Source organism: Phyllobates terribilis, unplaced genomic scaffold, assembly GCF_046119375.1.
Source record: "Phyllobates terribilis strain yellow unplaced genomic scaffold, ASM4611937v1 Scaffold_5__5_contigs__length_657084704, whole genome shotgun sequence".
In the NCBI taxonomy this organism is placed as follows: Eukaryota; Metazoa; Chordata; class Amphibia; order Anura; family Dendrobatidae; genus Phyllobates; species Phyllobates terribilis.
The window spans coordinates 239,627,901-239,653,133 of NW_027362765.1; the positions used below are offsets into that span (position 1 = coordinate 239,627,901).

Genomic DNA, 25,233 nt, shown 5'->3' on the forward strand with positions numbered 1-25,233 from the left:
GGGTTAACTAGTGTGATAGTGTTATAGATCAGGTAGTTCTGGATGTGGAGATACCAAATATGTACACTTTTTATTGTTTATTTTTGTTTTTACATAAGTAATAAATATGTGTATTTATTGGTGTAATATTTTTTATTCTTTATTTTGTTTTTTAAATATTTTTTTTCAATCATCTTCTTAATTTTTAAAAAAATCTTTTTACTTAATCCCTCTATGGGGCTTTAACTTTTATTATTCTGATCACTGGAATGCACGAGACCTGTGATATTACACAGTGTAACAGGCCACCGTACCTGACACACCAGGAGGTCATTGTTTGACCTCTGGCTGCCATGACAACCATTGACTCCTCATGATTTCGGCGCGGGTGTGCCGATGGGGGTGAGAGAGGGAGCTCACAACCTTCCAAATTGTCACAATTTCTCTCGATCACGGTATCTGGGGGGTTAATCAGCCAGGGGCTGTGCGGGCATAGTCCTTGGCTGTTACTGCAGGAGCTCGGCTGTTAGCTGCGCTGAGCTCCTGCGGTGATCGTGTGGGAGGTGCTGTGATTGGGCAGTCAGATTGATCACAGCAATCCGAGTGCGGGGACCGATGGAATGGGTCCCTGCATCTTTGCCCGTGCCGCTCTGCTGTCAGTGACAGCTGTCAGAACTGAACTGTCACTGCCTGTTTACACACAGTGATCGTTTTAATCCATGACGGACATAGCACATCATGGTGCAGGAACTGACAATGGCTCATGATGTGCTATGTCCGTCATTTATCGGGAAGGGATTAAAAGTATTTATTGTTGTGTTATGCCACACAGCCCGTAAATGAGACATGGGACTGGAGTGTTTCTTAAGTTAAATTGGCATCTGGCATTGATGGTGGACTCTCCTTGCCACTATTCAGAGCTGCTAGTGCTGCCGCATCTCGCGGTCATAAGACCCTCAATGCCGTTATGTGCATTGAGGGATCTCGTTTTTATGTGCGCCATATTGATCATCGCGGTTATGTCATATCCGGTATTACTGACAGTTTCTGGATGGTGGAACGCAAATGACAGAAGTGAACCACATACATCACTTCGGGGCCCCCCTCCACCAGCCCCTCTTTTGTTAGGTGCGTCTCGGTGTTTGTGGGGTCATCACAGGGGGTGGATTAGGTGGGCTGGCATTTACTGTAACCTTGCCATAGGCCCCCATGCACTAGATTCACAGCTACACCGCATAGTACTGCTGCAGAACAGAAATCTCTTATGTTTTTGTGTATTCTTTTGGCCTACATCTGGCAAGTATGCACATGCCGCTTCTAGCAAATTTATTTCACTTCAGGGCTGGATTCAAAGCCACACAGTTTAGTACTGCTGTATAGGATCTTCCATGCTGCGGTCTGTCTGTTAAAGAGCAAGAAGAGTAGAAATCCCGCATGTTTCGGGTGTTCTTTTGGCCTGAAAATTTTAAACAAATTTTTTAACTATAGGAAAACAGAGATGCCCAATGCAAAGAAATGTATACCATGCAGTATGTTTCTATACAATGGGTTCTTATGGACAGAGGTGGGACGTCCCAGCATATATCATGACAGTGGCCACCATCGTCAAATGTGAACAGAATTAAGTAACTGCAGTTAATTGCTCATGTGCTGACCAAAAAAATTTATTTTTTGTATAGAAGCCCACACTATGTTTAGGTCACTGGCCGGCTGCTTTTATAATTAGCTGTAAAAGTACAATGCTAAGATCGTAGTAAATTTGCCCTCTGACGTCCACATCATAAAGTGTAACAGACCACGCAGAGTCCAGAAATAAAGAGATTTACAGTTTATTCATCGGTGTGATCATGCAGGGCCGTACATACACTTACATACTGCATTTATACAAAAGTGAGGAAAGGAAGGCAGGTGTAACAACCCATGTGAGAAGGACACTGCAGCACGGGAGAATGGCAGCAGGGTGATTTCTGGAGTGAATTCATCATATTATTGCATCTGCATAGAAAGATAAGACGTACGACCTGCTCTAAACTGTACACAAATGTCCTGGATGGTGCATACATGTATGGTATATTGCTCTATTTCACATACTTCTGTATTGACCTCAGTAGTGTACAAGTCTGGTTATACGCAAGGTTGGACCATCTGGTAACTGGCTTGAATATATAGAAGACAGTGTTGTACAACTAATGGCTTATAGTACAGGTGTACAGTAATATGTAGGATGTATATATGTATATGATTTATTTGCCGTGTTTATACAACACACCATATGGCAACATACTGTATTTCAGCTAATGCAGACCCTAACAAAGATATGTGCACATAACCTAAGGTTAGGATGCTTCTGCCTGTGATGTTACTAGTATACAGCAGTTAGAAAATTTACATCATCTTTCTTATGAAATATGTATAAATGCTTCTACTAGGTTGCACAGCAAGGCTTAACAATAAAGGGGACTATTAGTGTTCTTGTTTAAGCATCGAACCCCCTTGGTTATGGTAACAGTGGAAATGCCAATCCTGAGTACACCCTCAGATGCGCTGCAGATAAATGGCAACAAACTTTGCAAAAATCAATTGTAAAAGCAAACAAAAGAAACTTTATTCTCACCCCCCTGCCCCCTGATCTCACCATCCACTTTAAAAAACAAACAAAAAAAAAACAGTTTAAATCAACCCTGGTCAAAGAGAGATGACTGCCAGCACTGTGAAGTATCATATTTCACAGCATATTGATGTCTGTGGAGAGGTGGAAGGAAGGAGTAATGGGCATAGTAAGAAACCAGGTGGACACAGGCAGATCGTGCTGCAGCATCTAGTAAATGTATTTCACTTGAGTGCTGGATTCACAGCCACACCGCTCAGTACTGCTATATAGTATCATCCTTGCTGCTGCTGTCGGTGTGCTACAAAGCAAGAACAGCAGAGCCCTTATTTTTCTGCATACTATGACAGACATATCAGCTATTCTGCACCCAATAGGTCAGAGACCAGGAAATTGGATATAGAGCCTGCAAAGGCAAAAACTGGTGAAAAATGCAGGATACAAGTCATACAACGGTCAGATATAGTGTTGTTCCTCATGTACGTACAGTACAGCCGATTCTCAAAAGTTACTGCTAGAATTAGGACAGTGGTCTAGGCTCAAAAGGAAGGGGCACTGCCAATACATCGTGCATTTCCAGAGATAGGCATATATAGCGTTCAATAATACTGCATTTTTTTGCATGTGCATTTCTCAGGTGGCTTACCGAGTCCAGAACAGTGGTACTAGCAGCCAGTTAGGAAATGCTGTGATAGTTACTATGTCTTCATCATGACTGTGCTTCTCCTGCCCTCGCCCCAGCACTAGAGCATACAGGTCTCAAACCCTATGTGACCCTTATAAAATAAATAATGGGGTCCTTAGAAACATGAATGTATGAGGAAGCAATTTCACTGCTACTGCAGAAACGCCTGGTGGCCAAACGTCAACATCTACTGGCCCCCACTATGCTGGTGATTGCAATCCACTGAATGATTTAGAATTAGAATACTTGTTACATATAATAAGCCATTTAAGGATTATCTGAGGTCATGTAGTCATAGGATTATTTTCCAGGGGTAACATATATGAGCTTGTGATGTCCTTGAAATGTAGTATTCAAGACCAAAAGAAAATCCTGACAACTGGATTAAACAGACACATTAGTGTCTCAGGGAGTCAGTGAGGTAGAATGGGTTAGAAATGTTCACTTTGAATTTTGGGCATCTGGCGGCATAGGAAGAAGCATGACAAGGACATTACGCACAAATGGGTAAAGAAAATTATTACTATGGCTTTGTCCACCTTTAAATCACTTTTTTTTTTTTTTTTACACAAATAGAGCCAAAATTCTGGGCCAACTGACATCTTAATATATATTTAAAGTGGAAGCAGCTCCATTTTTTTCACATAAAGCTACAAATTACCGGCATAGGAAGCTTAATACATAGGATTTTCACCATAAAGGGGTTGTCCAGTAGTGGACAACCCCTGCCTAATCATTTCACGGCCCTATTTAGAATGTTGATGCTACTATTCCCAGCGGGTCATGTGATACTGATGTTACTAGTTGGCCCTAACGAAATATTCAGGAGCCACAGCCGATCACTCACCGCTGAGTGGCTGCTGCAGACCATTGCCATAACAATAGCACCTGACCCGCTGGGAATAGCGGCGTCGCCATTGCTGGAATGGCACCACGGCGGCAGGTGAGCTTTAGCAGTTTTTATTTTTATTTTATCTGGGGCCCTGAAATGATTAAGCCGGGAGGATTGCCCAGTTGTGGACAAGCCCTTTAAACCCAATAACAATAACAAACCAGTATGCACTCTGCTCCCTCTAGTGGTTACTACAGCCAGCCAGGAGTTTGGAGAATAATTTTTAACAATAGAGTATTTTTTTTTATTGTCCTCTTATTCTTGAAAAACAAGAGGGATTTGCAATACATTTATTAAAAAAAAAAAAAAAAAATAAAAAAAAATAAATGATAATATTCCTTCATTCAACATGTAACTACTACAATGGCCCACCTCTTAATACAGTGTTTCCCAGAAACTAAGCCTACCATGATTTTGCAAGTATGCTTGAAATATAAACCCTACTCCAAAAATAAGCCATGGTTACATTTACAGCTTTATTTTTTTGGGGGGGTGGGTGGTGTTAGGGAGAACTGAGCAATTTCCCAGTGCCATTGCTCTGTTAGGGACCCCCAACTTTTCTATTTTGAGGTTAAGACTAATTAAGAACCTTTGATGGTATCACAGTCATGTGACCATGATGTCACCAAGGGTCCTTTCACTGCAGGAGTCTAGAGGAACTGAAGAGGAGACAGGCTGGTATGTACAATTTGTGCAGTATGCGTGTGTGTGTGTGTGTGTGTGTGTGGGTGTATACACGTGTGTGATGACATGATTGTAATTGAATAAATGTAGATTTTTTTTGTTGAAGAATAAATGTGGAGGAAAGACCTCCCCAGAAAATAAGCCCCAACCCATATTTTGAAGCAAACAAATAATAGAAGACCATGTCTGATTTTGGGGGAAACACGGCACCTTTCCAGTTTATGAGACTTATAACCTACCAAGTAGAGAATAACCCAATAATAACTGATCAGAAAAATGAACACTGTTCTGATAGCACGGTGGCTCAGTGGTTAGCACTCTTGCTTTGCAGCACTGAGGTCCTAAAGTAAAATCCCACCACTGACAACATCTGGAAGGAGTTTTTAATGTTGCAAAGTCATTTTGATAGGGAATTTAGATTGTGATCCCCCAATGGGGACAGAGATGATGTCTGTAAAGTGCTGCGGAGTTAATGGTGCTATAGAAATTATCAATAATAATAAACATTATTAGTTACACGGTTTAATAAAGTGGGTATAAGGGGCCATATCTGTGTGAGGTTAGTGTGGAAAAGAAAATCAAAACCAAATATGTAAACTGTAAGTAGCATCGTAAGCAGAGGTTTACAGGACGTGCGGAGGTAGAAATAAGAAAGAAAGCAAATGCACGATGGAGGAACGTGCCAGGAAAATCAGGTAGATGCGAGACAAAAAGCAGCAAACAAACACAAGACTTAAATACATATAAACCAATCCTGCAGAGCCGGCACACCGGCCAGGGGAAGACGGCATAGAAAGGGGAGTCTGTGCAGATAAGAAGCAGCTAAGCCGGCTCCGCGGCCAGTGATCACGTCGCTCCTGCCGACTGCTCACCACTCACCTACTCTGATGCCAATTGCTTTCTACAAATATAATAGGGCAAATTTACTAATCATGTCCAATATTTAGTCAGTGGAAACTTAAGACTAGACAATCTGAAAATGTGCCAAATTTTTCCAATTGGCTCCTGCTTTAAAACCTGTTTTTATGACCATATTTATGTGTTTTAGACACTTTTTGCTGCTTGTCTGAATTTGCTAAAAAGGGGCACAACTTTGGAACAAAAAAAGGCTTGGCTTAACATATGACAACGAGCCAAAAAAATGCACCAAGATCTTGTAACAAATTTCTGGCACAAGCTAAACTAATAGATGGTGCAATAAGACTAGACGGTCTCAAGATGCAGCCAATTTATCAAGTCGCATGAACCACTAGGACAGATGGAGCTGGCACACTACCTAGCCTAGTGTGCACTAAGTCTAGTCTGCCTAGATGCTACTGACAAATATACTCCATTGTCTAAAGATGTGCCAAATATATCATTAAAGGGCAGTTCCCTTCAGATAATGTTTGGCACTGCCTGCAGTTTGTTAAAAAAAGCATACTCACCCTCCTCAGGTCCACCAGCAAGTCTCCGCTGCTGCTCCCAGTGTCTGGCTGTCGATGTTACGTCAGCGGCACAGCCAACGCCAATCAGCGAGCTCAGCCAGTGTAGACGAAACGCCCCCTTCAGAGCCGCTGAGCTGACGGATTGGCTGCCGCGCTGTCGATGTGAAGTCAGCACCACAGTAAATACCTGGAGCAGTAGTGGAGACTCACCGGTAGACCCAGTGAAGGTGAGAACAGCACGATTTATTGTTACTTAAACTGCAGCCAGAGGCTGAATTTTATCTGAAAGGAAACATCATCATTAATGATAATTAATAATTAAACCTAGTGGTTTATGCAGTTTGATAAATTTGCTGAATCTTTAGACCGTCTAGTCTTATTGCACCATCTAATAGCAGGCTTAGGTTGTGCAAGAAAAATGACAAGATTTTGGTGCATTTTGGGGGCTCAAAATCATATGTTAAGTAAAACCCCCCCTTTTTTTTAACCAAAGCCATGCCCCTTTTATGCAAAGTAATGTTCTCAAATCAGACATGGCACAAAAAGTTTCTAAAACATATAAAGGTGCAAGTAAAAATCATTTTTTGGTGCATTTAGCTTAATTAATCTCCCCCGACATTGCACAGAATTTACCCCTCATCCTGACTGGCTTATTTTGCACTTTGGTGCACATTTCTGCATTTCGAGCCCTGACCACTTTCACTCTATGGCACGCCACATCCATCTTAGCCAAACCAGCCTTGATAAATGAACCACAAAAATGTCTTAAAACACAGAAATGGGTCTCAAATATATGGGAAAAATACACTAGCCTTTACGCTGTATTTTTTTTCCGTAAAGCTTTACTACTTCTGTGCAGTCTTCTCATGTTATAGTATGTTGAAGTAAGTCAGCCAATTCCTCGGCTGTTTATGTACATGGTTTGTAGCCACATCGAGCAATAATGGTCCAGTTACTGCATTGGCACAGGCCAAATTCTACCTCCCATCACAACATGTAAGGGGCTGTGTAAGAAAACCCCTTTAAAGTAAATTACTGCATATAAGATCTATGTGCTTACAGCAATATAGATTCAGGTTCAGTACGCAGGATTCAGGCGGCTGTGCTGTACTTTAAATGTGAGTGATTGAATAGAGGTTACGGTTGGGAGGCTATAAATGGCTGATACCCTTACCCATCATGGTTGTGTAGGACGCACATGCAGAAGCATAGTCCTCCACTCGCAAACCTTGGTCTATACATAGAAAGAGAATTAACCAGCAAATGTGATCTGGAAAGAACAATACTTAACAGAAGCTTATATTAATACTGTCATACAAGTCAACTTTTGCTGTAGGGAAGTGGTCATTAGCAGAAGCTTACGACAAAAGCTTTTTGTAGGATATATGGCTGAAAGAGCCTTTAAGGACGGTCATGGAAAATGGATCCTGAACGGAGACATAATAGTGCAGTGTAACACTGGTGGTTTATGATATAGAAGATCCAGCACCTCATATAATAAGTGGAGCCACCTACCTCTCTATCCACACAGTATGTGGCAGAGCCAAACGCTTCCTAAACGGCCTTTGCCACCTCTGAAGTACCCTCACTCTCCACTCACCCCATTGCCTGTCCACACCCTCATATCACCTAGACCAAGCATCTCCTCAAATATTAAAATGAACCCGTTTTCTCTTAAACTAATCAGTACCGATCTTTCCACCTCTTCCCTGGCACTAAACAGGAGCTTTAGAGGCAAGTGGATGGCTCGGCGCCTCCATAGGTGGGTATGCCTTTTTCCCGGCTCTTCTCACTCCAGAAAAAAAAAGTGTTGCAGTAGGCAGTGCCAATCACCACAACTGCACACAGGGCAGATATATTGCTAGCTTTCTACTATGAAACAAGTACTTGTGTCACAACCTAAGACAGCTTAGTGCATGTTTTCCCTGCTGCAAATGTATACACAGGCTATATACAACATAACTAGATATACAGCGAGCAGTACCATCGCACCTTGAAGAGGCAGCAAGAGTACACATCAACCTACTCAAAGGTGAAGTGTTACACAAGGTGACTGAGGGTAGACAGCTGGCACCAGGTATAAACAGTGAGGTGTCCTGAGTGACTTTACAGAGGAGAGTCTCTCTCAGCGACTGGTGAGAAGTGTCCACAGGAGAGCAGCTAATCCATCACACGTCCTGAGCACCAAGCCGACCTTGTCTGTCTCCCACCTCCTGTAAAGAGATGCAAGTGTTCGAACTATGGTATGGATGTCTTCTTCTCTGACTCGGAGTACCCGGGTAACAGGCATCTGAAAGAAGCACAGGAAAGAAGGCAGAAAAATTAGCGCTTTCTCCCCAGAATAGATCTGCATCAATGACAGAGGGGTTTAGCAATGAGACAATGGAACGAAGTAGGAAAGGACTAAAGAGTAAACTGGAGATGGAAGACTAAAGGACAACGACTTAATGAGTCATACAGTACTATGCAAAGTTTTAGGCAGTTGTGGAAAAAAATGCTACAAAGTAAGAATAGTATCAAAAATAGAAATGTGAATAGTTTATTTTATATCGATTAACAAAATGCAAAGTGAATGAACTTAAACCAAATCTATGTTTTGGTGTGACCTGACCACCCTTTACCTTCAAAAGAGCATCAATTCTTCTAAGTAGACTTGCACAAAGTTTTTGAAGAAACACAGCTGGGAGGTTGTTCCAAACATCTTGGGAGAACTAACCACAGATCTTCTGTAGACTTTAGTAAACCCGTCAGTCTCTTTATGTAATACCACACAGACTTGATTATGTTGAATTCAGGGCTCAATGTTCTTTTTTTATGCTGAAGATAGTTTTTAGTGACACTGACTGTATGTTTGGGTTCGTTGTTCTACTGCAGAAAAAAGTTGGAGCAAATCAGAAGCCTCCCTGATGGTATTGCATAATGGATAAGTATATTTCTATATTTCCCAACATTGAGGACACCACTATTCCTGACTAAATCCCTAAATCCATTTACTGAAATTCAGCACCAAACTTGCAAAGAACCTCCACTATGCTGCACTGTTGCCTGCAGACAGGCACTCATTTCTACCAACCTTAAGGCCCTTGGCGATCCGCCATATTTCTGTACACCATGTTTTCGTGCATAGTTGAGTCGCTCGTCCTGGTTTGCATGTCAAATTTGAGGCTTTTGGGCAGCAGCTCTTCCATGAAGTCCACTTCTCTTCTGACTTCTCTAAACATGGGTGTAACTCAGTCCCAGTAGTTACTGCCAGTTCTGCGCAAATGCCACTGCTGGACATCTGATTTTGAAGGGAAGCTTGGTGTGTGTTTGTGTTTTATCTGCTGCACCAAGTGTCCTTAGCCAATGACTGCATCTACAGTCCTCAACGTTGCCCAGTTCTTGGTGCTTCTTCAAAAGAGCTTGAACAACATATCTTAAAACCCCAGTCTGCTGTGAAATCTTAGCCTGGGAGAGATCTTGTTGATGCAATATAAATACCTGGATCTCAGTCCAGAGCCTCTCATCTAGCCAAATCAGTTCTCATACTTTGCACTGACGAGGGTCAAAATCCCAAAACACTGTGTCTGCAAATTAAGATTCTGATTTGGCTTTTATCCTAAGTCATATTACACGACTTGTTAAAGGGTTGATTGTGACTTGTAGGACTGCTGCTTCCAATAGGTGGCGCTATAGAGTTCAAGTCCTCTTTCTCTCTGTATAGGAAATTTGCATGTAAATACCTTGTGTCTTGTTGCTGTGCTCAGTCCTCCCATAGTGTATTATCATGAAGCTGTCTTCCACAACCTCACCTTTACAACAGTGTTTGGTTGTATCTCACCCAGTTTTAAGCCTCTACACAGCTGTTTCTGTTCCAGTTAATGACTGTATTTCAACTTGCATCTGAAAATGATGATCATTATCACCTGTTTGGTAACATTGGTTGCTTATACACCTGACTATAATCTTACAAAATCCCCGACGTTGATGCTGTTTTGAAGGTAAAGTGCGGTCACACGAAATATTAATAGGATTTAGATTTCACTTTGGTTTATTCACTTTGCATTTTGTTAATTGATAAAAATAAACCATTAATTCTATTAATTAAAGCAATTTTACTTTGCAGCATTTTTTCCCCACACCTGCCTAAAACTTTTGCACAGTGCTATAAATTCTACGGGACGCAGAGTAAAGGGTAGAAGTAGCTCCATATATTTACATCAGATCAGAGAATCTACAGCCTCAACACACTTAAAGCCAAGAGGTCTGGCACAAAGAACGGCGGCAAGATTAAGGAACTAATGTCTTTAGCGTTCTAAGACTGGTGGCCTATGAAAACTAAGAACTAAAAGCAGCAGATTCATATTTGTTAATGGCAATTATAGAGCAATATTCTGCAGTGCCAGACTGTCATACCTAATCTTCAATCGGTATGGGTTGGGGGTCCGGAACAGCCACTGCGGATGGGCGGTAGAGAAGGAAACAACAAGATGGGTAGAGAAGAGGAGATTGAAGCAGAGATAGGAAAAAAAGAAGACAAATGGACAACAGGTGTAGAAAATACACATCACACAAGAGTGGCAGGACACAGCAGGAAGACCGGACTACTCACGACATCAATGATGAAGCAACTGATCATACCCCCATGTCACTGAAAGATAAAGGGGTATTCCCACAAAAGATCACAACATTTATCATCAATCCACAGGCAGTAACTGCTGCAACCCACACTGCTCACTAGATTCCCGATTCCTTCCACACTTGGTATGGACTGGGGCAGCATGGTCACACAAGACTTCTGCTGAATGCTACCTCCATCACCCTCTTCAACATGAAGATAGTGGCAGCAGTCGTGCACAGCCATTCAGGCCCGACCGCATTGAGATTGAATGGGGGGGGGGGGGGGTGGAATCAGGCCCCCATGTTCTAGGGATTGGTGGAAGACCCAGCAGTAGGGAACCCGGTGATCAGACATTTATCACATATTCCGTGGATAGATGATAAATGCCATTTATGGGAAACCACTGTTAAGGTTGGTAGGGAGGCATCTACTTTATCTCCTCTTGCAGATGACAAAGAATTCCACAAGGAACTTGACTGCAAAGGGGTTGTCCAGTTTAGAAACCCCACTTTGAAGTCCGTCATTAGGACATTCTGGCCCCCACTAATAGCCAGAGTGAAAGAAGACATTGAATTCAATGATATCTGAATAATCCTTTTATTTCAGCTTTGATGGCACTGCAAGAAACTTAAACACTAGATGCCAACTTCCTCTGCAGAGTACTGCTGATCAGTGAAGGTCCCAGTAACAAGAAAGCTTATATCAGCTTATTTTTAGAGACCACTCTTACAAAAATAGAAAAAAAAATATTATTTCTGATAAGAATAGTTCAAATTGGATGACAACTTTAAGGTCAAGTTTTCAACCCCCAAGAGCTATGAACTTAAAAGCAGTGTACTATAAAAGGGATATAATAAATCATAGTGAGAACCGCTAAAATAATGCCTTTAAAATGAGGTTCCTAATCTTTTTTTCAGTGATAAGTCACATTACTTATTAGGGGAAAAATATTGTTCTAGATCTAGGAGTCAATTGCCAGCCTGGTGCCAAATCCCAGTAATGTGTCACATCCTGGCGTGACATTTTAGAAATGGTATAACATCTATGGTGCTATATGGGCACAATAGTGTCTGGAGTGCCCCACAAGCCGGTGGGGATACAAGTGCTATTTAATTAAAGGAGAGCTCAATTTTTCTGTAATGTTCAGACTTTGTTTTACAGATTTTGCCCTCTTGTCATTCACAGCTGTATTCAGAATTCTGCTGGCTGCCACTATTAACAGATGGTCAACACCTAACCTGAGAGTATATTAATATGTAGTGGTCATAGTCTTTTTTTTGCTATGACTTTTCAAAAGATGTGGCGATTGCTTCAGTTTTGCAGTAGTTGCTGCAATAAACCGTGACATGACCGCTGATTCTGAATTAAAGGTTATGTTGCAATGCACTGTGGAAAAAGTATTATAGCCTATTCTACAGTGCTTCTTATAGAAACTGCATTTCCCACAATGCAAGAGAATAGATCATACAGTACACTATAGATTGTTATAGCAAGGACCTGCAGGGATGTGTGAGCCAAAACAACATGAAACACAGCTTGCAGCCAGCAGAATTATAGGCACAGTAAAGTTAAAAATCAATATAAGATAAATCATTTACAAAGTTAAAGCGGTTTTCCCCATTTTAATCAATAGATCTTGGAATAATAATAACTTTCACAATTGAATGTGTTTAAATAAAATGTTCTTGTGCTGAGATAATCTTATAAATGTTCCCCTGCTGTGTTCTGTGTAATGGATGTGTCTGACCGTACAGGGACATGGTCTGATCATACCACATCTCCTGGGCAGGGGAGGAAGCAAATGAGTTTACAGACATTACAGCAGGGGATCACAGCTGATTCTTTTTGTAAGGGCTCGCTCACACTTGCATATAACACGGCCGAGTGCTATGTGATGTTTTATCGCATAGCACTCGGCCCATTGTTATAGTATGGGGCAGCTCAGATCTGCGATATCTTTCTCATGCCGATTCGGCATGAGAAAACAATCGCAGCATGCTGTGAGAGGCTAGGAGACTCAGCTCACACACACCCATACAAGTCTATGGGTGCGTGTGAAACATCAGGCTGAACTCAAATGTCATTTGAGCGCAGTGCAATTACCACAGAATCGAGAAAAAGGAGAAATTACTTTCTCCGTCTTCTCCGCACCTGTGATCTGATTCTCTCATTCAAGAGAATCGAAGCACAGTGCACGGACACTCGGATCAAACTCCGACAGAGTTTGATCTGAGAGTATTTGCATAATCGGCCACGATTCTCTCGGCTGAGTGACCCCGACCTAAGGTAAAACATTTCACTGCCTGTTTTTAAGCAATGTTTTATCTTACAGAAAGAATCAGCTGTGATCCCCTGCTGTAATGTCTGTAAACTCATTTGCTTCCTCCCCTGCCCAGGAGATGTGGTATGATCAGACCATGTTCCTGCACAGTCAGACACAGCCATTACACAGTACACAGCAGGGGCACATTTATAAGATTATCCCAGCACAGGAACATTTTTTCTAACCATATCAAATTGTATAACTTATTATTCAAAGATCTATTAACTAAAATTAACTTTAGTTAAAGGGGTTTTCCCTCGAACAGTTCCGTAGATGTATTGGGCAGCTTCATTACTGAACCTCGCGATTGCTCTGTGGACTGTTGGCAGAATATAGGAGTCTATATATGGTTCAGGAGATCTATATCAGCAATAGATCGTTCAGTGCACAATGGCAATGGTTACTCTGGACGATGTGCTGCCGAGAACAATGGTCTTATGGTATATATTTGAGTAATAGATCATCATAAGCTGCCATTGTTCTCACAGCGAGATTCCCATTTACACAGTACGATGCGCTGCCGAGAATAATGATCTTTTTAGCAAACAAAAAGATAATTTCACTTGACAAACGAGAGTTTCGCTCATTCATCGAGTGATCGACAGCTTATTTAGACTTCACGATTATCGCGAGACAAGCGTTACTAGGATTGCCCGGTCATGCTAATCGTGCTGTCACCTTAAGTGAAAGGGACATTTTCGGGCACAACTAGCAAGTCTAAAAACTATAGCGCAAATGTAGGGAAATAATAAAAAAATAATAATTAATTTGTACGTGTAAATAAAGAAGTGACTGAGGCATCTGATAATTCATGGAAGTGTAAAATAGCAACTTACAGTGCTGTGTTATTCCATATCTTCCCTCCCATATACCATGCTAGCTCTGGGAGACACGAGCATGACAAGTACCGACACTGGATACATTCCCCGTGCAGCTTCCACAGTGGGTAGTGGGTCAGGTTCTCTCACTTTTTGGAATTACCCAATCAGTGCCATAAATATCCTGATGTTTTGGAGGGTACATGCCATACTGTGTTTAGGACAACAGCATGTGAGCCAGGAAGCGAATCCAGAATGCTAGCTATATAACATACCCCAAAACATACATATATTGCTTAAAATCCGGTGATTGTAATGCCATTATTAGAATGTACATAGAGCGGCCTTGCTGGGTTATAGATCATGCAGCTGAAGCCGCCCAAGTCAGGTGCCTCCAAGCCAATTAGTACACAAAGCCCTGGAGAAAAGCTGCAACCATATGGGCATGCTAGTGGGCACCTGGGTTGCAGCAGGAGACCAGTAGGTAGCACAGTCAAGCGGAGCAGAAAGCAGTGAGCACAGCTGACACATAGTGAACATGAACTTTTACAGCAATTAAGTGATAAGTGAGAAAGGAAACAGACAAAAAGTGGGATGAAAAGGAGTTGATGGGATGGATAGGGAGAAGACATAGGTGGTGAAGAGATATATATGTACTTGGGATCAAATACAAATGTGTCAGTGGAGAGGAAGATGCTGGACTCCTGGCGAGATCACCGAAGCTGTTGTGTGATGGCGCTGTGGCCGAAATTTGCAACTGTATTGTTACAGTTCTGTAGGGAATGACTTGGGATAGCCACAAAGTGAACCTTAGACTAATGCTGTACATGGAAAGAGAAGTAACTGAAGCAGAAAGAAGGAGATAAACCGTACACAATGAAGAACGCAAGAGAAGATTCAGGCTTCATGAGATTTAGTACTGCCGTTACTTATGGAAGGACCGTCGCATACTCACTGCCTGCAGGGAATTTGAGATCCACCCTGCAGCCTTCCAATATACAGTACTGCTAAAGCAGCCTGTATTCAGTCTAGGCCCTTGCCCCTGAATATAATGTATGCTGCCATAAGCAAGACCATCCTAAACCAAGGGGAGCAGAGATAACTTGCATCAGCTGGCAAGAAGTCAGTAGTGGTAGACCCTAGATCACTTCCTTATCAATCAAGCATGGCGCAGTTTAAGTACCGTACAAATCATCCCTAACCTTGCCCACCCAGACTTCTAGAATGAGTGCAAGGTCCAGCTGAGACAAGGCTGGACCTGAAAGTAACTCACTAAACAACTTGTAAGAACCTCTCCAAAACCTTAGACCCTCAAGGATCGTAGCATTAACACCATTACTACTATCGACCTCCAGAGAGTTACGTGCCCCATCACCACCATATTTTTCTGCCAGGGAAGAAAATGTACAGTCGTGGTCACCATTATCAGCACCCTCGATTGTTTATTTAAGAAAGCCAATATCTCAAGAAACCAGTGAATATTGTGCATCATTAGAATATATTAATAGCATGTGCAAATACATTCAACAATAAGTTGAACAATAATCGTACATGCAGTCATTTCAAAAAAGAAATAAAGAAGAAAAGTAGTATATGCCACGGACAGGATTGTACAAACTTTGGTAACAAGGACAGCCTCCAAGCGGTTGGGTAGCCATCTGTGTCCTTGCACCGGTCTGCTGCTAGTTTCTACCAGTACAATGCTCTCAAACTCTTAAATATTTGCAGGGTCTTTTTCCTCCTCAATACCAGACATCAGCTTTCACCAAAGATTTTCAATTGGATTGTTATCAGGAATATTTGCCGGTTAGGTCATTTTTCCTTGTCAACTGTTCTTGTGTACCTCTGGATGCGATTTGGGTCATTATTCTGCAGAGCCAGTTTTGTTTGAATCTAACCTACAGTAGTTTTCTTGAGAGGACATTTTGGTCTAAGATGGTCCGATAATCCTCTGATTTCATTCTTCTTGTAACACGTTCAAGGTCTCTAGTCACTGGTGCAGCAGAGCAACTATACCCTATAGGTAGGGGACACTTCATTGGCTTAATTTTGTAGTCAGTAATCATTACACTGGTATGCACTGCCAATGCGCTCTAATTTGGATTTATTCATATATAGAATACTTTCTCAAAAGTTGTAGTCTATGTAACTTTTGGCAACATTCAGTCACTTTTTATGCCGTTCTTTAAGCAGTGGGCTCCTCCTTGGCCTTCATCCATACAACCCTGTTTTGTTCACTGAGCGGCATATGGTGCGGGTCATCAATCTAGCTCAGCCTGAAGCTTTTGGATGTTGGATTTTGGTACTTTGCTACAATTTGAATCACCTTTTGTAGTGTTCTCTGATCAATTCTCCTCTTTTCTTCACACCTTGGAAGGTTCTTGACTGTTCCCCGAGTAGCAAACTACTTGACAACATTGAAAACTGTTGTAGTTAAAACGCTAAAGGTTTTTGGAGATGGTTTTATACACTTTAGACTGCTGGTGCTTGGTAATAATAGCACTTTTGATAAGCTCAGATGCTCAAATAGCTCTCGCCTTTAGTCATTGTGAAGACGGGAACAAAACTTGCCTTTTTAAGCAACAAAGTAACCAAATTCTTATTAACCGAAATGCACATGCTACATATTTGGTGTGTATTCTCACAGCAGATTTATGTGCACAATATCCGCAGCATAACAGCACCAGCAGGGTTAATGAGAATTTAAAAAGCTCATCCACATTTTGCGGAAATGGTGTGTCCATAAATTGACTTGCTGTGTGAATTGTAAGATTCGTAGCATGTGAATTCTTTGTGCAGAGCTCATTGTTGTCTTCACTCTTGCAATATATAAGGTGAAAAATCTCAGCAAAACTTTGATGTGGAAATGCAGCAGAAATGTTGCGGATATACAGGTTAGTCTGACTTTCTCCTTTGTTGCAAACGGAACAGCAGGTGCCATTAATCGCGTCCTGGCATTGGTTTTTCAATTTTGGATCATCTTAAGTTTATTTTTTTTTTGTCTCAAACATATAAGTTTATGTATATCAAAGCAATTTCACGAGATATTTTACAATGTTGACCACAACTGCATCAACTCCTAAGCTCCTTCAGAAACACTAAACGTAGAAAATGAGCAAACGAAAGCACAGGTAGTTTTCCCCTGTAGCATCATTTTTTGCTTAGCTCACATTTCTCATGATGCAAAACTAAACTATTTAATGAACTCTGCCATATATCTCCTGCTATTTGTCATTTCCCTGAGCTCCCGCCTTCTCAAAAATTATGTGTCTTGCTGTAAAACTATTGGCTACAAACTTGCCGGCCACAAATGGGGAAAAAAAAAGAAAAAATAAATTAACATCTGCGTTCTCTAATTTTTTGACAAAACTGTTTCGGGAACATGCAAAAAAAATTCTAGAAACAGACAAATAGCAAGGACAAGATTTAGACTTCCAGGAGAGTCCGTGACTGCAGAAAGGGAGGGTGGAACCGCAAAGTGTTGTAAGCCATTCCCTCCTGAAACCACAACACTTAATTGGTTGCATATAGCACTCTTATAGCAATGAATGGAGGGCAGTGCAGATACCTCTCCCACCACTGCAGGTTGGGGCACCAGCCAGAAATGGTGATCACAGCCACCCGTAATAGAGATAGTGAGGGTCTCATCTCAGAGGTGGAACCCACATACAGTGGGGAAAAAAAGTATTTAGTCAGCCACCAATTGTGCAAGTTCTCCCTCTTAAAAAGATGAGAGAGGCCTGTAATTGCCATCATAGGTAGACCTCAACTATGAGAGACAAAATGAGAAAACAAATCCTGAAAATCACGTTGTCTAATTTGGAAAGAATTTTTTTTCAAATTTTGCAAATTTTGGTGGAAAATAAGTATTTAGTCAATTACAAACAAGCAAGATTTCTGGCTCTCAGAGACCTGTAACTTCTTCTTTAAGAGGCTCCTCTATCCTGCACTCATTACCTGTAGTACTGGCACCTGTTTGAACTTGTTATCATTATAAAAGACTCCTGTCCGCAACCTCAAACAGTCACACTCCAAACTCCACTATGATGAAGACCAAAGAGCTGTCGAAGGAGACCAGAAACAAAATTGTAGCCCTGCACCAGGCTGGGAAGACTGAATCTGCAATAGGCAAGCAGCTTGGTGTGAAGAAATCAAGTGTGGGAGCAATAATTAGAAAATGGAAGACATACAAGACCAATGATAATCTCCCTCTATCTAGGGCTCCACACAAGATCTGACCACGTGGGGTCAAAATGATCTCAAGAACAGTGATCAAAAATCCCAGAACCACACAGGGGGACCTAGTCAATGACCTGCAGAGAGCTGGGACCAACGTTACACAGGCTACCATCAGTAACACACTACGCCGCCAGGGACTCAGATCCTGCAGTGCCAGACGTGTCCCCATGCTTAAGCCATTACATGTCCGGGCCCGTCTGAAGTTTACTAGAGAGTATTTGGATGATCCAGAAGAGTATTGGGAGAATGTCATATGGGTTTGGTAGAAACACAACTCGTTGTGTTTGGAGGAGAAAGAATGCCGAGTTGCATCCAAAGAACACCATACCTACTGTGAAGCATGGGGGTGGCAACATCATGCTTTGGGGCTGTTTCTCTGCAAAGGGACCAGGACGACTGATCCGTGTACAATAAAGAATGAATGGGGCCATGTATCGTGAGATTTTGAGTGCAAACCTCCTTCCATCAGCAAGGGCATTGAAGATGAAACGTGGCTGGGTCTTTCAGCATGACAATTATCCCAAGCACACCGCCAGGGCGTAGGAGTGGCTTCGTAAGAAGCATTTCACGGTCCTGGAGAGGCCTAGCCAGTCTCCAGATCTAAACCGTATAGAAAACCTTTGGAGGGAGTTGAAAGTCTGTGTTGCCCAGCGACAGCCCCAAAACATCACTACTCTAGAGGAGATCTGCATGGAGGAATGGGCCAACATACCAGCAACAGTGTGTGCCAACCTTGTGAAGACTTACAGAAAACTTTGACCTCTGTCACTGCCAACAAAGGACATATAACAAAGTATTGAGATGAACTTTTGCAATTGACCAAATACTTATTTTCCACCAAAATGTTAAAAAAAATTCTTTCCAAATCAGACAATGTGATTTTCAGGATTTGTTTTCTCATTTTGTATCTCATAGTTGAGGTCTACCCATGATATCAATTACAGGCCTCTCTCATCTTTTTAAGTGGGAGAACTTGCACAATTGGTGGCTGACTAAATACTTTTTTTCCCCACTGTATATTAGACAGTTATCCCTTTAAGCTCACAAGCACAGAGTTTCTCATTTTCATAAACCACTTCAGAGACATCTCTACCAGACAATATGATGGGCTGAAAATTTTGACTCACGATATGAAATTGTTAAAGAGTGAAAGGGGCATAAATAATGCTAGGAAAGTAAGACGCATGAATTGAAAAAATGGCAAGAGAAGAGGCACCTAGCCAAGGAAGATGAGTGGACACAAATAGAGGAAAAGCGTAAGAAGAAAGAGACAGAGAAACATAGGGAGACACAGCTGAATTTGGAGACAGACAAGGAGAGGGCATGTTTCCTAATCACATTCATTACAGGGTGTGTTCAGCTTTGGAAAATTAGTGGAACCCATCAGTATAGATGGATGGGCAGCAGGAGAGTTCATGTTCAGGAGGCAGCCACTCACCGGCCAGACAGCCCTCAGAGCCCCGCACATTGTCCAGAGCGTCCCGCAGTGTGACGTGAGCAGCATTGTTATTGTCACACTCTCTGCCAGTCCTCTGCCCTGCAACAGAGTTAAGGAAGTTAGAGGTGGGCAGGGTAGGGCACAAGACAGACTGCCCAAGGTATCTAGTGTGCACTGTAAGAAGAGGAAGAGAGTTGTGGACATCAGCATAGATGCCATGCAGGAATGACGGGTGCAAAAAAGTCAACTAAGGACATGCAGAATAATGAGAAAGAGTGATAGTAGAGATGGTGATTGCAAGTGCCCTGTATGCTGATGGTGGACCTGACGAGCACAGGGACATGTAGCCAGTGAGTAACATGCACATGAGACATTCAATAAGGTAAATGCTGGGAGTGTTACCATCATCCTCCTCTGGGGATGCAAATTCCTCCTCTGTGACATTTCCCTAGGAGAAATAAAAAAAGAATGTCAATGGTGCACTCTACAGCCAATTAATGGAGAGGCGCCAACACATCCCCATCTGACACCACACATGTCGTAACAGTGCAGTTCATAGTTTGGTACCTCTGCATCCATTTCATCTGCAGACACAGTCACAAAATGGCCCTCTGGTGATAGCTAGGAAAGAGGAGAGAAGTTAATTACTTAATGTGATGACCAGGTAATAGTCCACAGACAACACCCATGGCAGGCCTTACCTCTCCTTCTTCAGAGGGGGATCCACTGGGAGCCACAGGAGGTGATGGTGTGATCCCCCCTTCCTCTTCCTCCATTATACCTGCTGTGTAGGACCCAGACATGGAGGACACCGTGTCTGTGCTGAGCTGGGACTGCTGGCTGTGGGACGAGGCCATGGACATTACGGACTGCGCCAGGCTACTGCTTAAGGGGTCTGCGCAAAAGTTGAGGGTGGAGGATGGCAAAAGAGGAAGTATTGAAAAATAAAGGGGACAATGTGAAAAAGGGGGGAAGACAGCAGTGAGGGTGAAAGATAAGATATTAAAGGCGAGACCAAAGAATGGAAGGGCAAAACAGATACAAAAAAAAGCAAACCAGTAGGTGATGGGAAAGGTAGAGGGCACAGAACAAGGGGCATGGGGTGGGTGAGGATTACAGTTAAATGGTTATAGAATGAAAAAAAGCAACAGTGACATCTTGTGGTCATATCTAGTAAATACAATTGTCCTACCTATAAGATAACACGCTATAAACACAGTGAGGCTGCCACCTTGTGGTCTAATCCAGTTCCTAGCACACAATAACTAACAAAACACTGCCAATCATTGACATTTGTTGGGAAACTGAAGCTTCCGAATCTGCAAAAATCCAGTGAGGGTTGCAGTAGTTCTAGGCCTGATCTTGAGATGTAGCGAAACCCATTCAACTTTTACAGTTCTTGGTGGATTCTTCATTACAATAATTATAACTATTTTGTTAACTTATTTAATATTAAAAATGCAAAATGTCTGACCTTCTGGAGAGGTGATGGTGGAGGACAGTGGCGTTCCTGTGCAGGAAGACTGGTCTATGGCTCCTGATGATGACAGAGTCAAATTCTCACTTTCTGGAGTTGCCCCACATTCCTGAGAAGTGTAAGTACATTCATTACTGTCACAGTCTTAGCTCTGTACATGGACTCAATACCACCTATTCCACGTCACCCCTACACTATGTACACTTAAGCCCTCATTCAGACGTCCATGATCACATACTTCTTCTATCCCCGTCTTTCACGCATAGATCTGTACCTATTATGGGGCAGGTAACATGTCTGTGGACTGAGTGGTCAGCCAAAAAAATAATGGAGACAAGTCTAATTTTGATCCAAGTCAAAATTTCCCATACAAGTCTACAGCACACACTGCCTGCAGGGGGAGGATATAAAAAAAATAAAGAACTTTTCCTATGATAAAATCACTTGCAGTGAATGGTCATTTTACAGTGAAGTCACAACCAATAGTTGCGCAGAAGTAAGTCGCTGACAAGTTGCACAGATATTTTTGGTCGAGTGACTTGTCTAATGATCGTGGTTGTGTGAGACAGACCCAAACGTTACTCATGCATTATCTACTGCCCCATCATGTGCACCTGCCAGTTATGGGATGTGTAAAGCTAATGCCTATCTCGGCAGGTTTGGCCACGTAATGATTCATGGTATCAATTTTTTTGTTTAAAAGTTTCAGAATTATTAAAATAAAGAATAACAAATACTCAGCTAAAACGATCATCTGCAGCTTCTGTGCCGACACTCCCCTGGTGCCCACACTGGTCTCTTCTTCCTGTTCACCATCCTGGACACATGGAATTTACCAGCAATGACTTTTGCGGGTCAATACTTCAACTATCGATAGGCAGAGTAGACCATTTCCAGTGTGTTGAGGATGGGGCCAGGAAGCAAAGACCAGTTGTGACAAGGTAGCCAAGCTTCAAAAGGATCAATGTGGCGAGTGCTTTTTTTTTTTTTTTTTTTTTTTTAAACCAATCTGAGACCTTTAAAAAATAATGGATAGCTTGTCTGGATTCCTTGGCCCTCCCTTAAGGATGGCCAACTTTACTGGAGAAGGTTATATTCTTAGAATCAGATTATATTTATATTGTATGTAAGTGTACAGAGAGTTTGGTTCCCTGCTTTCCCCTCCCTTAGTGTCTATTCTTTTATAGAACTTTCACACGTTTCCATCTAGATTGACGATTTCTTAAGTGTTGGATGTACTGGATTGGGACAATGTCATCTTGGGGTCTTGCCATTTATTATATTGGCACTTCCCAATTAGCGATCTCACTTTGTCATTGTACTTTTATTCTGATATATGCTTTCTTCACAAATATCCGTTGAGAATTGTTCCTACAAGAATATTTGGTAGTGTTCATCTATCCCATTCCCTCACTCACTTCGGCTAGTTGGGGGGTCTTTTTCCGCGGTGTTCGGATCTCGGCGTCACTGAATGATTTTTCCATCTCGTCTTCTTGCAGCACTGAGGAGTTCTGGGAAATGGACCTGCAAGTGCACCATCTATGAATCATACAGTAGTCATCACATGCACAAGTGACGGAGTATATAGAGGAGCACGAGTAGGGCGAGGACAAAGCCTCACGCCCAATACTCATCGCACTCTACGTGAAGGTAATATGGCACCTTGTCATTGACAAACCTGGAAATACTTTTTTTCAGCTTTAGAGCTTGGCTTCCGCAGAGATGCTGGAGAGGTGAGTGCATGCGCAGGTGGGGCAGCTGGATGTCGCTGCCATATGAAGGAAGAACTCCCGACCGTCGAGAGTCCCCCAGAGCTCGTAATGGGGGAGCTGATGGTGATGGTGTCAGGGGTCCATTCAAAGCCTCCAAAAGGGACACAACCTCATACCCGGGGGGAACGTGTTCGGCTGCCTAGAATGGGATCAGACAATTAGTGTTATGAGAAATGTGAGAATGGGCAGGAGCTCACTGATAGTTAGTACACTGCTCACCGTGTGCTCCTCAGAGTCAGAACTCGGGGCGGCAATGATCGGGCTAAAACCGGCAGGCGAGTGAGGACCTGGAAGCTTTCTCATGGCTCGGATCTGAAGAAGCGCTCTGAAGGCTGTAGGGTGGAGGGGGCCATTTACATCACATACAGATTTTGCAATGCAATTAAACATATTTTTCAGGTAGCGAGGAGTGAGGAGTGAGCGTGATTGTTTAACCCTTTAAACAAGCACGCTCAGGTACTCGCTGAGTAGTTTCGGTGTGCTCGGCATTTCAGTTTCAGTCGCAGCGGCTGCATGTGTCGTGGTTGTTACACAGCTGTGACACATCTAGGGATTGCCTGACAATCCCTAGATGTGTCACAGCCGCGACACATGCAGCCGCCGAGGCTGAAACTGAAATGCTGAAACTACTCGGAGAGTACCCGAGTGTGCTCGTTTAAAGGGTTAAACAAGAACGCTCACTCATCACTAGTAGAGAGGATAAAAAAGGAGCACATGTGAGGTAGGGGGGAAAAGAGAAACAATCTTAATACATCTATGCCCCATTAAATCAAATCTGGCATAAAACGGCTTGAAATCATCGTAAAATTGTTGCGCAACTGCTAGCTGCACAAAAATTCTGCAACTGTTACACCAATCCAGGGACTGGTGTAAAAGCTAATATATAGTACAAAAAAAAAAAAAAAAGTTATGGCTCTTGGAAGATTGGGAAGGAAAAAACAAAAGCGCAAAAATTAAAATGGTCAGTGTCAGGAAGGGGTTTAATACACAATACATGTGAGAGATGAAGGTCTGGGATACTCACGCAGACGGCAGATGGGGCAGTTGCTTGCCTGGTAACGCAGAGTATCTGCACAGGTATTACACAGACAAAGATGACGGCACGGCAAAATAAGAGTGTCCCGGACGTCGGAGAGGCAAACAACACACTCGGCACTGTTGTCACTGACTTCATCTTCTGTAACCTGGAAGGGGTAAGGATACAGTGTATATCCCCGTACAGTACAGACCGTGCACAATGGCGGCACACATGTATGGTGCCTGCTATAGGTCTACATTACCTTAGAGTCATGGGAGTTGTATTTGTTTTCTATCCCATAGATTTCCTGCAATAGGTAACTGACTCCATCCACCTGAAGAGGAACGAGAGAAGAGGCTAAGTGGACGCAAGCCCCACCAAGTGGAATGGCGACGGAAATTAACCCTTTCTCACCACTTGTTTCTGCTTCAAGGGCTTCACACAAAAACTGCCATCTGCATGCTGCAAAAAACATACAGAAAAAAAAAAATACTAAAATAATGTCAAGATAAACCGACCGCCTAACTGAATAGGACATAGACCAGAAAGTCAAATTTTTATTTAAAGGGGTTGTCCAGCCAGAAAAAAAACAAAAAAACTTTATTATATGGGTATTTATAAAACTTAATATTATAATTTCAGCACATAAAAAAATAAAAGAGATTTCACAGTCGGTTCTAATGAGCCTCAAAATGTGTTCCAAGAGAGCCTTCCCGTCACCAGTGATGTGTATGTGGGGGGCTGGCTGTCAAGGCCAGCCCAAGATCTAAACCAGCTCCTCTTCTCTGCATCAGCATTACAAAGAAGGAGACTGGTTAGCTACTAAAATCAGCCAGCCCCCTTCACACAATGGAGAACATGCCAGCACAGAAGCATAGCAGGACTAGTATCAGGACACTGGTGCTGAAAAGTTATATTAGTAAGAATTATAAACTACATACATTATAAAACACATTCAAACTGTGGAGCCACACTGTTACGTTACATTACTTGAAGAAGGAAAACAAATCTTCAAAATGGACCCTAGATGTTTGAAGAATTCAGTACTGAAGGTAATCTCTGCTATAGAGAGGTGCATGGACGTGCCACACAGACTTGCAATAGTAGTTACTACTGTAGACCTAGTTTTCAATCCATCTATTCATGTGCACAGTGTGCGTGAGGCCTTAGGACATGATCACGAAATTATTTAGAACACAGTTAAAGGGGCTGTCTGGCATTAGTCACTCTGACTGAAGACTTGTGAATCATAACATCGCGTGGTCAGGGTTCT

General features: G+C 42.3%; 1 protein-coding gene across 4 annotated transcripts in view; it reads right to left on the reverse strand.

Moving 5' to 3' along the window:
- Window positions 1-1,792: 1,792 nt before the first annotated feature.
- RNF157 (ring finger protein 157) overlaps window positions 1,793-25,233 on the reverse strand; it is a 51,619-nt gene continuing 28,178 nt past the window's right edge. Inside the window, exons 9-21 of one of the 4 annotated variants that reach the window (XM_073683945.1) lie at window positions 24,375-24,422; window positions 24,223-24,294; window positions 23,967-24,126; window positions 23,162-23,274; window positions 22,849-23,081; window positions 22,589-22,694; window positions 21,168-21,279; window positions 20,395-20,588; window positions 20,261-20,314; window positions 20,096-20,141; window positions 19,694-19,792; window positions 10,671-10,711; window positions 8,452-8,565 (exon numbers count right to left, since the gene is read on the reverse strand). In XM_073683945.1, coding sequence (XP_073540046.1) covers window positions 10,671-10,711; window positions 19,694-19,792; window positions 20,096-20,141; window positions 20,261-20,314; window positions 20,395-20,588; window positions 21,168-21,279; window positions 22,589-22,694; window positions 22,849-23,081; window positions 23,162-23,274; window positions 23,967-24,126; window positions 24,223-24,294; window positions 24,375-24,422 — 1,278 coding nt within the window. In that variant the 3' untranslated portion in view covers window positions 8,452-8,565. Of the gene's footprint in view, window positions 8,566-10,670; window positions 10,712-19,693; window positions 19,793-20,095; window positions 20,142-20,260; window positions 20,315-20,394; window positions 20,589-21,167; window positions 21,280-22,588; window positions 22,695-22,848; window positions 23,082-23,161; window positions 23,275-23,966; window positions 24,127-24,222; window positions 24,295-24,374; window positions 24,423-25,233 lie in introns of all 4 variants that reach the window. The other 3 variants (XM_073683944.1, XM_073683947.1, XM_073683946.1) reach the window with 3 other exon arrangements.